Source organism: Hesperophylax consimilis, chromosome 15 (assembly GCF_061612785.1).
Source record: "Hesperophylax consimilis isolate HC1 chromosome 15, BYU_Hcon_1.0, whole genome shotgun sequence".
Taxonomy (NCBI): Eukaryota; Metazoa; Arthropoda; class Insecta; order Trichoptera; family Limnephilidae; genus Hesperophylax; species Hesperophylax consimilis.
The window spans coordinates 29,802,191-29,816,274 of NC_142850.1; the positions used below are offsets into that span (position 1 = coordinate 29,802,191).

General features: G+C 35.3%; 3 protein-coding genes across 3 annotated transcripts in view; 2 read left to right on the forward strand and 1 right to left on the reverse strand.

The window, feature by feature from the left end:
* Window positions 1–639: 639 nt before the first annotated feature.
* On the forward strand, window positions 640–9,794 carry LOC149417609 (uncharacterized). Its single transcript, XM_089640439.1, has 2 exons — window positions 640–907; window positions 1,241–9,794. The coding sequence occupies exons 1-2, from the start codon at window positions 752–754 to the stop codon at window positions 3,593–3,595; spliced, it is 2,511 nt and encodes an 836-aa protein (XP_089496565.1). The 5' UTR covers window positions 640–751; the 3' UTR covers window positions 3,596–9,794.
* Window positions 9,795–10,622: 828 nt separating this feature from the next.
* On the reverse strand, window positions 10,623–12,988 carry Polr2M (RNA polymerase II subunit M). Its single transcript, XM_089640104.1, has 3 exons — window positions 12,719–12,988; window positions 11,990–12,629; window positions 10,623–10,985 (listed from the first exon to the last, which is right to left on the reverse strand). The coding sequence occupies exons 1-3, from the start codon at window positions 12,853–12,855 to the stop codon at window positions 10,767–10,769; spliced, it is 996 nt and encodes a 331-aa protein (XP_089496230.1). The 5' UTR covers window positions 12,856–12,988; the 3' UTR covers window positions 10,623–10,766.
* Window positions 12,989–13,117: 129 nt separating this feature from the next.
* The window catches only part of mRpS9 (mitochondrial ribosomal protein S9), a 107,338-nt gene continuing 106,371 nt past the window's right edge, over window positions 13,118–14,084 (forward strand). The window contains exons 1-2 of the mRNA XM_089640105.1: window positions 13,118–13,313; window positions 13,396–13,647. Coding sequence (XP_089496231.1) covers window positions 13,227–13,313; window positions 13,396–13,647 — 339 coding nt within the window. The 5' untranslated portion in view covers window positions 13,118–13,226. The remainder of the gene's footprint in view (window positions 13,314–13,395; window positions 13,648–14,084) is intronic.

The window sequence follows — 14,084 nt, forward strand, 5'->3', positions numbered from 1 at the left end:
TTGTAATACATATTAATATTAATTAACTATAAGTCTCAGTCATAACCAAACATTTTATATTCCGCGACATTTTCTATCCCGTATTCGTTTCCTGGGCGATCACGCACATAAATAATAGCGTACAGACGTTTTAATTTTAATTGATCAACTTTTATTGAACCCTAAGATTTCAAACTAAAAATTGAACAACTTTGTTGAAAGAGGGTTCAAACTCCATATGTTTTCAAGTATCATTTTTTTTTAACAAATTCTCTTCCACTTTTTGTGTGAGATATTTGTTTTTTTGTTTATAAATGTACATAATTTTTAATCTACTTTTTATTATTGGTAAAAAAAATTCTGTAGTCATTGAATAAATGGAAAAATATCCATATCGTTGAAGAAAAACTTTTTTTAATTTTGGCGATTTTTTTTAGATTCCGACTTTATCAAAGGTAATTTAATATTTTATACATTGCGAATTTTGTGATAAAAAGAGAAAAAAAAATCACACTTTACGATATTCAAAAAGATATAAATCGCAATAAAATAATAACAGTACAGGAAGTAGCATTTTAGAAGTTAAAAAATGAGTGTAAAATAAAGTAGGATAGGTTTTTAGTCTATGACTAAATTAGACAATTTTTTTTTCCAAAAAGCGGTTGTCGATGGGGTGTCGCGTCGTAGTCGTCTGTCAATAAATATTGTTCTTATAATAATATTTGAATTTAATGTGCTTGTGTGTAATCGAAATAACCTTAACGAATTGATAATGGCTGACAATATCCCTCTTTCCAAGTTTGTAAATTCTTCTTTGCCATCGTTCAAATTGTGTAGATTGTGTGGAAGCAAAGATGGCCCCTTTCTGAACATTTTCGGTGCTGGAGTGGATTTGGCTAAGAAAATTGAAAATGCCTTGTTGATAATGGTACACTAACCTTCGTTTCTTGTTTCTACATACTAGATTTTTAGGTTGCCGCTCGATTTCATTGATTTTTATGTTAGTTTGTTAGCGGTGTGGACCCCAGAGTATAGTAACTGATTATATTGTGTTAATTAATATAATTGTAATGCCTTCTACGTTCCAATAATATTTAAAATAGTATTCTGGAAACCTTATTGTGATGCTAAATTTTTACTTCATTCCTACTCATGTAATATCCACATACCTGATTTAGTTATAATATTAAAAAGTCGAGGTTTCTCTGTGAATTAAAGTCTAACTGTAATAGTGTAACTCCCTTGTCTCTTCTGGTTCCAGGTGGAGGAAAGTGATGACCTGCCGCACAAAGTGTGCTTCCGTTGTTCGGCCAAAGTTGAAGACTTCCACGAATTCCTGGAAAAGTGTATTAAAACTCAGGAAAAATTTTCACAGATGTTAGGAAAAGATTTCAATTATAAAAGGGACAAAAGCAAAAAAATAAAAAGTAGTTGGGAAGCAAAGTTAAATAAAAACCAATTGTCGAATGATGAATATTGCGATGAATTGGTAATGAAAGCTCTGGAATCTGTTGCATCTCTTCCTAAATTTGAAAAGAACGCAATGATACCGATATTGAATAGTAAGAATGATAGACGTATTGAAGAAAAGAAATTTGTCAAAATTTCTTCGTCTGGTCCGCTCATATCATATAGAAGTAAATTGAAGTTAAAAAAACCTAAACTCAAACTGCTTAGAGTGGACAGACCACATTTTCCTGGAGTAGAGAAAAGAAATGGAAAATATTTCATTGTCGATGTAAAACAACCAAACACATTTCAATCTGTTTTATCTGGCATGAAAGCTGGGCCCAAGAGATATAAAAATAGCATTGCGGCAAACAGTCATTTCAATGTACTCCAAAACAGTTTAAAGAAATTGCAAACCGAAATTGTAAAAAAACATATTGCTTCCCATATTACAGTTCCAATAGTAAAAGAAACTCAAATAGACGAGAAATCAATGCCCTTTAAACCTAATACTAAAACAGACGAAAGAGCGATTCCCGAAAACTTCTCAACTGTTAAAGTGGCTGAGATAGGGGCTGTTGTCTACACTTGCAAGTTGTGCCATCACTCTATATTAGAAAAAGACAAAATGTTCAACCATAAATGTTTGATCTCGCGATCTAACAGGGATATTCCCACCAACAAACAGTCCTCACCTACCAACAATCATTTGGAAACTACAAATACAACGCCGTTAAATGATAATGCCCCTTGCGAGAATGCGAGTAGGACCACTAGATCAAGACCATCTCGATCGTCGCACATTAAAATAAAGAATGATAGCACTACGAAGAGCCATGTTGAAAAACAAAACTTGGCCAACGTTTCAAATTGCAATAATCCCACACCTAAAGTTAGTGTAGACGGTGGCATCGTACCCACACAGTCTCCAGTTATTCCACCCGTCACATCCAATCCAGATATTACTTCTCCGCAGCTTGGCCCGGCCTTCAGCATGGCGCCTGGCATGGATGCATCGTTACTGTCAAAGAGCTTCTTCTTAATGCCTATGGGGGATAATTCATATTCATTACAGATGAGAGAACCCGTTAACCCGCCAGCGCCGCCCCCGCCCCCGCCCCCGCCAGCACCTTCCATTCACGTCAACCACCTTCCAACTAGTTCATCATCATATGTCAGTCAGCAATTTCCAACAAGTTCACCTTCATATAAGCAATTCACAACAAATTCACCTTCTTACATCAGTCAGCAATTTACAACAAGTACTCCGTCATACGTCAATCATCAATTTCCAACAACTCAATCGTGCATACCCACCGAACATTCCATCCTACCAGACTGTAACAGGACAATGCCAGCTTTGTCTCTACCGGCCAAACAGACAGGTCCTGCGGGACAGCTGAAGCCTATTCAAAAACTAGTTCTTTTAAAAAAAGATTTAGTGAATAATTACAAAAGTAAAAAATATGGATCAAATCCTAAAAAAGGAAAGAGTTCCCATGAAGTAGTTCTTGCAAATATAGCTCCTAAAGCTCCCTATCCGATAGGCCTCCTTTGTAGGAATTCATCCAACCAAGGAAATAACCCAAAAAATGCAAACCAACCCAGCCTTCCCCTGGAGGAAATATCCGACAAACCTCTCGTCACCAAGGGGCATAAAAAGGACATCCCAAAGTACACTATTCTGTCTCGTGAATCACCCGGAAAGATCGTCATTTCCACGGTTTTAAACAAAACCACCAAAGTCGTCCCAGAACCGCCTGCAGAAGTTCCCAAGAAAAGAGCTAGGAAGCAAAAACTGGAAAGAAAATCAGAGCAGGATATTCTCCCTGTGGAATTTGAAGAAGAACCAAGACAAGGACCAGTAGAAGAAAAAAATGAACATTTCTTTACATATATAAATTTGGATCCCATGTTGCAACAAACCCCTTATACCCTTCCAAATCCAAATTCACTCCAAGAATCTAAGATTAGTACCACCGTTGTTCCTGTCACCTTTGAGCTCCCTTCAAGTTCCCGCGAAGATCTTCTGAAGAAGGGAACGGTAGAAATTGGAAAAAAAAAATTTGGAAACTATGCTTGCTCCATTTGCGATTTAGAGTTTTCTAGAGAGAAAAAATTATTTACACATGTAAAAACTCATTTCGAAGGAGTTTATAATGACTGAAAGGTGTATAACAAAGACAATATGTGCTACAAATACTTGGTAACCTTTGCGATCCTTTTTGTTTTTACGTTTACCTGAGTTAATTATAGATAATCCCATATTTTTAAAGTAAGCATACTTCAATGATAGAGAATTTTTTTTTAGGAATATGATGTACATTATATATGTGGTGTATACTGTAAATATTCTGCCATGTTGCACATAGTTCCACTGATTATGTTTTCAAATGATAGGCTAGCCCATTTCTACTAGTCCTGTGATTTAATTTGTGAAGTTCGTAATGTAAAAGCCTTGGTGTTTTATTTTGTATCACCTCTTTCTATACAAAATTATAGGAAATAAGTCAGATTGACCTCTGTATAATTTAACATGGGAGTTGCAGGAAAAATTATTCATCAACATGTTTTTTTTAAATATATTTGTGTGGTGTCTTAATCAATGTAGGGGCCCATGGGCACACAGTTTTGGGGACCCCCTTTGAAAACCAAAAACCTAAAGGAAAACAACAAACCACAAAAGAATGTTTCTATAATTGAAGTGGTTCGTGCAAGACAGTGCTAAGCCACTGAATAGTGATTTGAAGATATCGACGGTCCCGAAGAACAATGTTAGATGTGCAAATTTGTAGTTTTGCAGTAGAGCTGCATAAAATTTCGTTTCTGCATTTTTACTGTTTTCGATAATACATATATTTCTCCAATTAAATCCATATGGTACGCTATACGCATCATGGCTTGGCCTATTTCAGCATATTGCTCACCATACACTACTAATGGGAATGTATGGCTAAAATAGGTCAAGCAACAAAAATATACCTCACAGGCACATAGCAAAATATCAAACAACACTATATTTCTTGATCTCAAAAATGGTAAAAACGCAGAAATGAAACAGCTCTGCTGCAAAACTTCAAATTTGCACATCCGACATTGTTCTTCAGGGCCGTCGATATATATGAGCATAAAGGTTTAATATGATAAAAAAATATCGCTATAATTATTAATTCCATATTATCATTTTTTATTGATTTATGTATGAAAATGTTCTGCATTTGGAAAGGTCAAACAAATATAATAAAAGTATTTAATTTCAAATACAAAATTTTTTTTTTACATGTGTTTAATTAATGTATCACGATAAGCACAAATATTAATTTTGCTGTAAATTGTAGTAACAGGTTGCTGGGAAGACCCAGATCCAACAGTTGAACACTCAAGCGCCAAAGATTGACAAGACAAATTGTATAAGAAAAATTTGTATCCGTTGAGCACCCGTGTATCCGTATCGTAATCTAACATTAACCTGTTGAAGGCCAGAGGACAAAAAATATTTTTTCTACCTTCAGAGACCTATTCATTAAAATCAAACGTGGAACTTAAAGTTTTATTAGCCCAAACAACGCTGATTTTCTTTTTAATACATTTTTTGAAGCATTAAGGTCAAAATCGCAACGCTAATTATTCTAACAACGATATTAGAATGCTTGCATGTTCTCCGGAGACCCATCGGCAGTCCACTGGTTAATACATTCTGTTTTTTTACCCTCGGTTACTCCTTGGTACATTCCGAAGGTTAAAGATTACAAATACTGATATTCAGGTGCCCGCCCAGAGATCCTTTTTTAATCATTATGTTAATGTTTTCGTCTCACTATCACTTTCCATACACATTTACTATATAATAATTTCCATACTTCGAAAATTAGTAAGTCGTTCTAGTAACAACATTGTCCATATTTTTGTTATTTGTTTTTGGGGTGTTATGCAGTGTTGCGCTAACTCCTTCTTTAGCCAACGTTTCGGACAACGTTACAGTGTCCATCATCACACATCTGCCCTGATAATGGACACTGTAACGTTGGCTAAAGAAGGAGTTAGCGCAACACGGCATAACACCCCAAAAACAAATAACAAAAATACTTTTGGCCGTGAAAATCTTAAATCATATCATTGCTAATAATTCATTTTTTATTCTTTGAGCCTTGTCAATGAACTCGCTCCACTGCAGTTTGTGAACAACAGGCATAAGAATATCCCTGTGGTAATTTGCACATTTGAGAAATTCATCAAATTTGTCTATTTTTAGCATTGGCGTAAATACAAAGACGCATTATGTTCATACTAATCGAATAAAAAATATGGCACGTTCCGGCTTCTAGATTGAAATCATATATGGCTACAAATAACATCATTCATAGTTAAATAGAACCGAACCCATTAGAAAGAGATTCAAAGAATAGAACACCCCTCGTTTCTGTACGCGTACCTCGCGGCGCCAGTTGTGGCCGTCTGACGGGCAAGCATGACATCGCAGGCGAGCAACAAGCATCTTTGTATGAAAATCCGCCATATAAATCGGGCGACGTCATGCCCAGACTGCTTACTGCAGACATGCTCACTCGTCAGAGGGCCGCTTTTCGAGTGAGCAGAGTAGTGGAATACGACTTACGTTCTGTCACTAGGTTTTCCTTCATATGCTTGTGTGTTTCTGCGTTCACTATCTCATTTTATTTGATGATTTACGTTTTCGGGTAGCAAAAAGCATTGTGAATAATTGTATTTAATGAAATGATTTTTAGTATGTGAATGGAAAGAAAGGTGATCAGATTTGGTTTTTGTTCGAAAATGATTTGTGCACATCTCAAAAGCACAGGAAAGCATTATTTCACAAAAAAGCTTAAAGCGACGTGTTTGTGGCAGCAGGTGACAGCTTTTCTGACTGATGGATTTATGTGCGATACTAAACACAGTAAATCACAAGTTTATCCACTGGACCCAGTTTAGTGAAACCACATGCATTGTCTCGGTAACCTAACTAACTGACCATCATGCCGTTTCCGTAGGCAGAGAGGATGAACCGCCAAACAACTCGGTCTTGGCACAAATTCCTTGCCTGATTCACATTCATACATAATCTTCTAGTATTCTGACTCTTGACATGGCCTGACTCAATCATACTTATTACGCTTACATCAGCCTTGCATTCTTTGCAGATCTTTACATTTCTCACATGATCACACATGGTTTTACCACACACACGCCTTAGGGATCTCATTTCTAAAGCATTCAGTCTACTTTCATCCTTTCTCTGCCAGTTCCATGCTTCACTTCCATACATCAGGGTAGGTACCAGCACTCCATTGTGGACAGCTAGCTTCGCTTCTTTGGACAATTTTTTGTTAACGCTAACTGCGTTCAGTTGTCCATTAATGGAGTTAGCTGCATTTACCCTTCATTCAATATCTGTCAGCCTACCCATCTCTCGTAAACATACTTCCCAAATACACAAACTCATACACCTGCTCCAAGTACTCCTCATTCACAACTATATTGCACATTGTTTTCGTACTCTCTCTTTTAAACACCATGACTTTAGACTTACTTACATTCATCATTAACTCATTCTTCATACATACTTCAGCGCCCTTGAGGTGATTTCTCACGAAAACGGCGCTATATAAATTAGCCAAATATTATACTTCGTTCATCCTGGACACGATAGACTGTACATCTTCCATACTGTTAGCAATACAACAGGCAACATACTTTCAGATTGCTCAAATTTGCGCCCAATCCCACCTCTCTCAATTTTAGCATACAATTATCCATGTATAGATTGAATAACCACGGTGATTTTACGCAGACTTATTTAACACCTTATGTGATATCAAACCACCCTGTAAAACCACCATTCACCCAACACATGCAACGCTTCCCTCATACAGAGACGCAATTGCCTGTGTTAGATTCATATGCACTCCATACTTGGACAACACCTTCCACAGCTTTTTCCTGTCAACTCGGTCATATGTTTTTTGTAGATCTACTAAGGCACAGAAAAGTTTCTGGCATTTTGCCAGAAAATTCTCAGTGAGCATACGCAATAAGATCTGGTCCATGCACCCTCTTCCACTCATAAAAGCACCTTGCACAACCCATATTTTATCCTTTATTTCCCTTCTTACCCTTTCAATCAAAATTCTACCACACAGCTTGCCAACTGAGCTTAGCAGGCTAATAGCCCTATGATTCCCACATTCCATATGTGACCCTTTACCTTTGTATAACGGCATGATCACAGTCCTTCTCCGATCTAAGGGCATGTAACCCTCCTTCAAACATTGGTTAAAAAGATTGCATAACCATGTGAGAATTATACGGCTATCTCCTTTAAAATATTCATCAGCAATATTGTTGAAACCGACAGCCTTACTATTCAACCATTTAATCGATCTTTCTATCTCATCCATGCTGATTTCGGAAACATTCACCCCATCATTGTTCATATCTGATTCGCCGCTGGAATCACTGTCACTATTGTCGCTTTCGAAGACTTCCTCAAAATACTTCACCTATACCTCTTTTATTTCTTCCTCATTCGTCAACATTTTTCCTTTTGACTTCCTTCCAAAACAGTTTTATCTTTTCTTGGAAGCGGAATCTGTTCTGTAATAATTTTTTGTTTTAATACTTTTTATTTTATTTTGTTTATACATTAAAATTGGGTAAAGAAGGAACTGCGTGTTGTCCATGTAGGTTAGCGATGGTTATAATCGAGTATGTATGAATGTAACAAGGATTATGTGCTAAGACAGTGTTGTGTGGCGATCTATCCTCTCTGCCTACCCCTCGAAACAGAAATGGCATGATGGTTAGTTATAATCGAGATATCCTTTTCAAAATGATTTATACATATTTTATGTAATTAATATGAATAGCGGTGAATGGTGTTTTGAAATATTATGATGATCAGAGAGCAGGTCAACAGAGGGTAGGACACCTGACTAGCAGTTGAACAGTTGTACGGAATCCGGTCAATACTAACAGCATTGGTAACTGGTATGCTGTAAGTAAGTTGTTCTTTGAAATGGTTTTCTGTTCTATAAATTTTAGGGTTTATATTTATATGTACTTTTTTTAACCCCTCAAGGCCTCTGGCATATTGGCCGTTGTATTTCTTAAAGATGCTGTATTTCCGCTTAGCAATAAGATCCAAGTAAATGGAATATTTCTGAATGTATCCAAAAAATAAAATTGTTTTTGAAAGGTGATGAAATATGAATTCAAATTTTATAAAATTAGAAATAAACATAATTTTTCAAATATTAAAATTATTAAATCAATAAAGAGTTTTAAAAATCGCTCAACTCAGGTTTTTTAACTAAAATTATTGATAATAAAAAATTATATATTTTACTAGACAAATGTATTATGTATAAACATTATAGCCACCTCATTTTTTTGTCATTTCATATAAAAATAATTAGTATAAAATTCACAAATCATCATAATTTTTTCTCAAATTGCTGTCGGAACTTTTGATTTCCTAGAGGTGTACATTTGAATTCTTCAATGGTTAACTTCTACTGAATATAAAGAGAGCATTTTCTCTTTCTAACACCTTTTAGATCATATTTCTTATCACAACAGTAAGGGAAATACAACAATTGCTATGAGACCAGAAATGAGCTGTTCCGAAAAGCGAACAAATGGACTCTGTGTAATAGGTGTTATTTCTCTAAACCGAACAAATTAGCCTGAGGGGTTGAAACATGATGATTGCATTGAATGATATTTAGAAATAAGTTTAAGTAGGTACACATATAATTTTTTTTAAAATTGTTATCATAAATAATTTACAATATTGTTTTATTTTATTTTTTTTATCCGATTCTATGTCAATAATAAATAATTAAAAATATTTTTCAATAAGAATTATTGAAATTTTTATGCCCTTCGCAATAATTGGTATTGTAAAATTGTTTGTTAAGTTTGAATGGCCCAAAAATGGGTTTACAGCTGTCAAAGAATTTTGATAATTAAACTTTTTTCTAAATCTACACCGACATTTCCACTATGTAAATAACAATATCTTAACAGTTTATGCAATTATGCATATAATTTTGAATTCATTTTAATTAAAACATCTCTGGCTGTATTGTTGTGTAACTTGACTTGCAAAGATGAAAACTGAGTAAATTTGTTTCTACATAATCCAAAAATATAACATCTCAAACAGAGTAAAAACAATCATTGGTATGTAGTATGATTCTTTTGATAATTTTCTCAACATTAATTAATTCGAATTTTGCAGTGCCACACCTGTGATGAAATTATGTTTAGATTTTTCACTTTGATCATTTGAACACACCTACTGTAGATTTTAATTTAATTGTAAATAAATAAAAATTGAAACTAAATTTCCAGCAGTACTTTTTTCCATACCTACTAAATTAGACCCCTTGTAAACTAGGCGACCATTTAGTACAAGTGGTTCGCTGGCGACTGAAAAACAGGGAATACGCCCGGCGAACCATGAGATACCGTAATTATGTATGAGCTTTCTCACTATGGGTGCACATTGACGAATGCACTTTTGCAATAATGAGTTTATTTCAATTGTTATATTATATTAGATTCAATCTCATAGTGCCATTTGGCATGTCATCTGACGAGTACTCCAATCCATTTTAAAAGGAAGTTGTGGGAAGAATTAGTACATATATTTGAAAGTGGAAAAATTAAAGGATACAACCAATATATCGTCTTTTGTTCTTCATTTTTAAACGATTATACAGGAATCACGAATCGCGACTTCCTCAACTTCCACTGACGTTAGTACAAAAACACAAATAAAGCGCATGACTCATTGAGCCACATAAATTGACATACTGGCGATTGACACTGGTCACCGCTTTGGTCACTTTTACTGGTGGCCGTAATTTGGCGACTGTGGTCTTTAGCGACTGTTGCCGAGGGCTTTTAATATTATTTAAATAATTTGCGGTATATTGAAACAATGTGATAAAATAATAAAATATGCCCCACATTCCAGGTATTAACCTAATCTTAATAGCCAGATACTTCCCATCCTTCCTCTTTCACATCTGATTCCTGTCCCTACTTCCTTCAACCTCACAAGACACCCCAAAATGGGGATGCCATAGTCCGACTCGTTCAGGGCAGTTGGAAATCTTGTTCAGTAACCACATAAAAAATATTTTGTTGTGCTAAAAATTTATTTATAAAAACTACAAATAAAACATTTCGTAGTTAATTCGCCGCTATTATTTCACCAGTAACTAGATAATACATATATGAAGAAAGAACAGGTTAGGTTAGGCATGCTTTTTTCCACCACTTTTCTTCAATGTTTTATTTTGTCATGTAACCTATTTCATCACAGTAAAATTGACTCCTCCCTCGTGAGGTTCTTCATCGTGTACTTCCTTGTCGCTGGTCTCGTCGTCTGTGGTGTTATCAGAGTCCTCGCTATCTATTTCTGCCAGTTCCCGGTACCGACCTCCTGCTACGGAAGACAGAGGAATATCCCCCAGGGTCTTTCCAAGCTGGGCGGCCAATCTCTCAGCAGCATGTTTAGTTTGAATCTCCTGTAATGAGTAAGAATTAATGTCTAAACCATACAACAGGATAGAATAACATTTATGACCTCTTTACAAGGACTAGTATTTGTTTGGCTTAAAAATAAATTAGAAGGCTGAAGAAACTTCTTGATAATGCCTTTTGGAAGGTTGATGAAACTATTTTGATGATTCTTTTGGATGACTGTAGAAATTGTCTGTCATTGTGTCACGGTACCAGCTCAATATTTTCGTACAGCTCAAAGAGTCGACTCAATTGAACGGGAGCCGTGAGCTAGATACGGCTCCCCCGCTGCGGTTTCACCGATATGGCTCCCAGCATATGAATGATCTTATGACTCTTGGTACCGGTATGCCGCCTCGTAACACGGGATAATAAATAAGATGCTAGGTAGTTAGTAGGTGTAGGTACATAAGTCCAAGTCCAGATGTCGGACTGTCAGATGCCATTCACTTATCTGAGTAATAACAATTAATACTTGGATAATTTTAATGGCGCTACTTTCTAAAATATCTCCTGATAAAAAAGGGTAAACATTCAATTGAGCCGTGGTACGGTTTAACGTGAGTCATATGAATAAGATTCATCAAAAAGGGCTAGCAATTCGAGTTCAATTGTGCGGCTCACTCAAGAATGACTCATCGCTACTTTGTTATAATAATAATATAAATAACCCGTAACCTATTTGTAAATGTTTTTCCATCTCCCTCTTCTTAAATAGTAATTAATAATGGAAAAAACTATTTAAGTCGGGAGGTAATGCACAAAATAGATCTTTACATTGTTAATTTGGGTTATTTTAATGATTTATGCATATTTCTTAACCTTCAAACTTAACTCTGATTGTGAACAAAATGGAACTTTAATGCATCTTTTACCATTTCCCCCGCGTCAATAGTTGAATCTTGTAGTAATTAAGTTGAAACCAAGTGTTATATCAATCATTTGTGCATTAATATGCTTCCGCTTCAATCTTAATAGATTGAAGCAGAGTTTTCCTGAAGAAACTGACCTTCAAATGTTGATTCTGAACATCCTGAAGTCGCAAGGATTCCTGAAGAGGGATCTCTCGAACAGCTCCGTGAATGGCTGGAGGTGGAGTGGCCGCAGTCACTTCCCAAAACTTTCCTCTCTTTCTGAGCATCTCTTTACTAGGATCGTGCACATTCGATACTGTCGTTTTGTAGGGCTTGAAACTGACTTTTTGATTCGGAAGTACTTTATCTATTGTGTTTGCAAATATATATTTTACATGCTCATCCATTTCATTTGTATTTAAACCACTGGCAGGTTTATTTTCTGGCAATTTAAATGAGGCAATTTCTTTCAAGTCTTCAGGTTTAATCAGCGTTTCTTCCTTTTTCAATATAATCACCTTTTTCTTCAAATCTGTACTTTGCGCTAAGATCGCCAAAGGATCTTCAGGATCACTGTCATCATCTGAGTCTAAAACTTTTAATTCCACTTCCTTGCTACCCCATTCTATATTTTCTACAGTTGATTTATTACTATCTATATTCATATGTGAGAGAAGATCTGAAAGAAGATTGCCAGATTTTTCCACTTCATCTCTATGTGCTAATTCTTTCAGAAGTTTTTCTCTGAAGAGTGCAATTTTGGCTCCTTTGTCGGGCAGTTTGTTGATAAAACCCCTATAAAAATAAAAACAAATAAGTTACATGAAAAATTTGAAACGCCGTAAATTTTTAGCGGATATAAAATGTGTATTATAATATCTGACCTATTCGATAGCATTTTATCTTGTCGTTCTAGAAGTTCTATCACTTCAACTTTTAGTTTCTGATCAAGTTTTTCCACTTTTTGGTCTTTTGGCATGGGAGGCAAAAGACCGGGGATTTTCTTCGACATGGTTTTCATTGTAAATTTCAAACACTATAATATAAACAGAGATGAAATACGGAAACAAGGAACGAAAAGTTTTAAAACAACCCCAACGAAACGTTCAAAACATTAAAATTCTACGACTGACAGAGAATAACATAGAAAAGCTACTGTCAAAATGACATTTTAATCATAGACAAAAAAAGCCGTACCTCCCGTGCAATTGCAAAATATTGGTGTTTCATGTTTCCGGGTAGAAAAACCTCAAAGGACGAAAGCATAAAAAATAGATGATGAAATTCGAACTGTCAAGCTAATACTTTATCTATGTTTTCGGGTGGTAAAATAAAATAAAATATAGAAAATAACCTCAAAGTGTGCTAAAATTTACAAAATATAAATTAAATATGGCTTTAGCCTCTTTAAAATTGTTCAAATATTACAGACCGGCTCAGGTTCATGTATTCTCTTCAAACGAACATGCTGTTAATACGGTAAATATTAAATTACGTTTTCAAAATGTGTATAGTATATATTTTTTAAATGGTTCTATACTTTTTAATTTTTTTACTTTAGGGATTCAAAATATTGTCCCAAAGCTATGGTATAGATGTTACCAAACAAAGAGAGTTCCAAAAAAGTGTAGACGAATGGGATACTTCAGTGAAGAAAGTACAAACAAGCAAGGCAATGGTATCCTATCTTTCCCGAGCCAAAGAGCAAGATGAATTCATGAAGGAGCAAGAAATTGCTTATCAAATTGGAAAGAGACATCTCGCTAATATGATGGGCGAGGATCCAAACACCTTTACTCAAGATGATGTCAACGTAAGTTCCATAGAAACATTTCAATAGTAATTTAGGTTAATATACAGAAAATAGAGATAAGCTTAGTACGCACTTTAAATAAAAACATTTTAGTGGTTAGATAATAATAAGACGTGAGTATTTCAGTTTCCGGAAATGGAAAACACTGCATTTTAATCTTTGAGGTATGCGGATAGAGCCCACATTGGCGTTCAAAGTATGGGCCACAAATATCGGTTAATTGTCCGATATGAGATACCACTGGCTTCTGTCGGTTAGAAGCGCTTGCCGGGCACAGGTCTCCGGCGATAACTTCAAAATACCGACAGGCATGCTATTGTACAAGTCGTACTGCAAAAGTTAGGGAAAGCAATGGTATAATCTTTCATCGTTAAGTAGGGTTTTACCATAATCAATATTTTGTGTAAATTGACGCTTTTAATGTAAAAAAAACTACA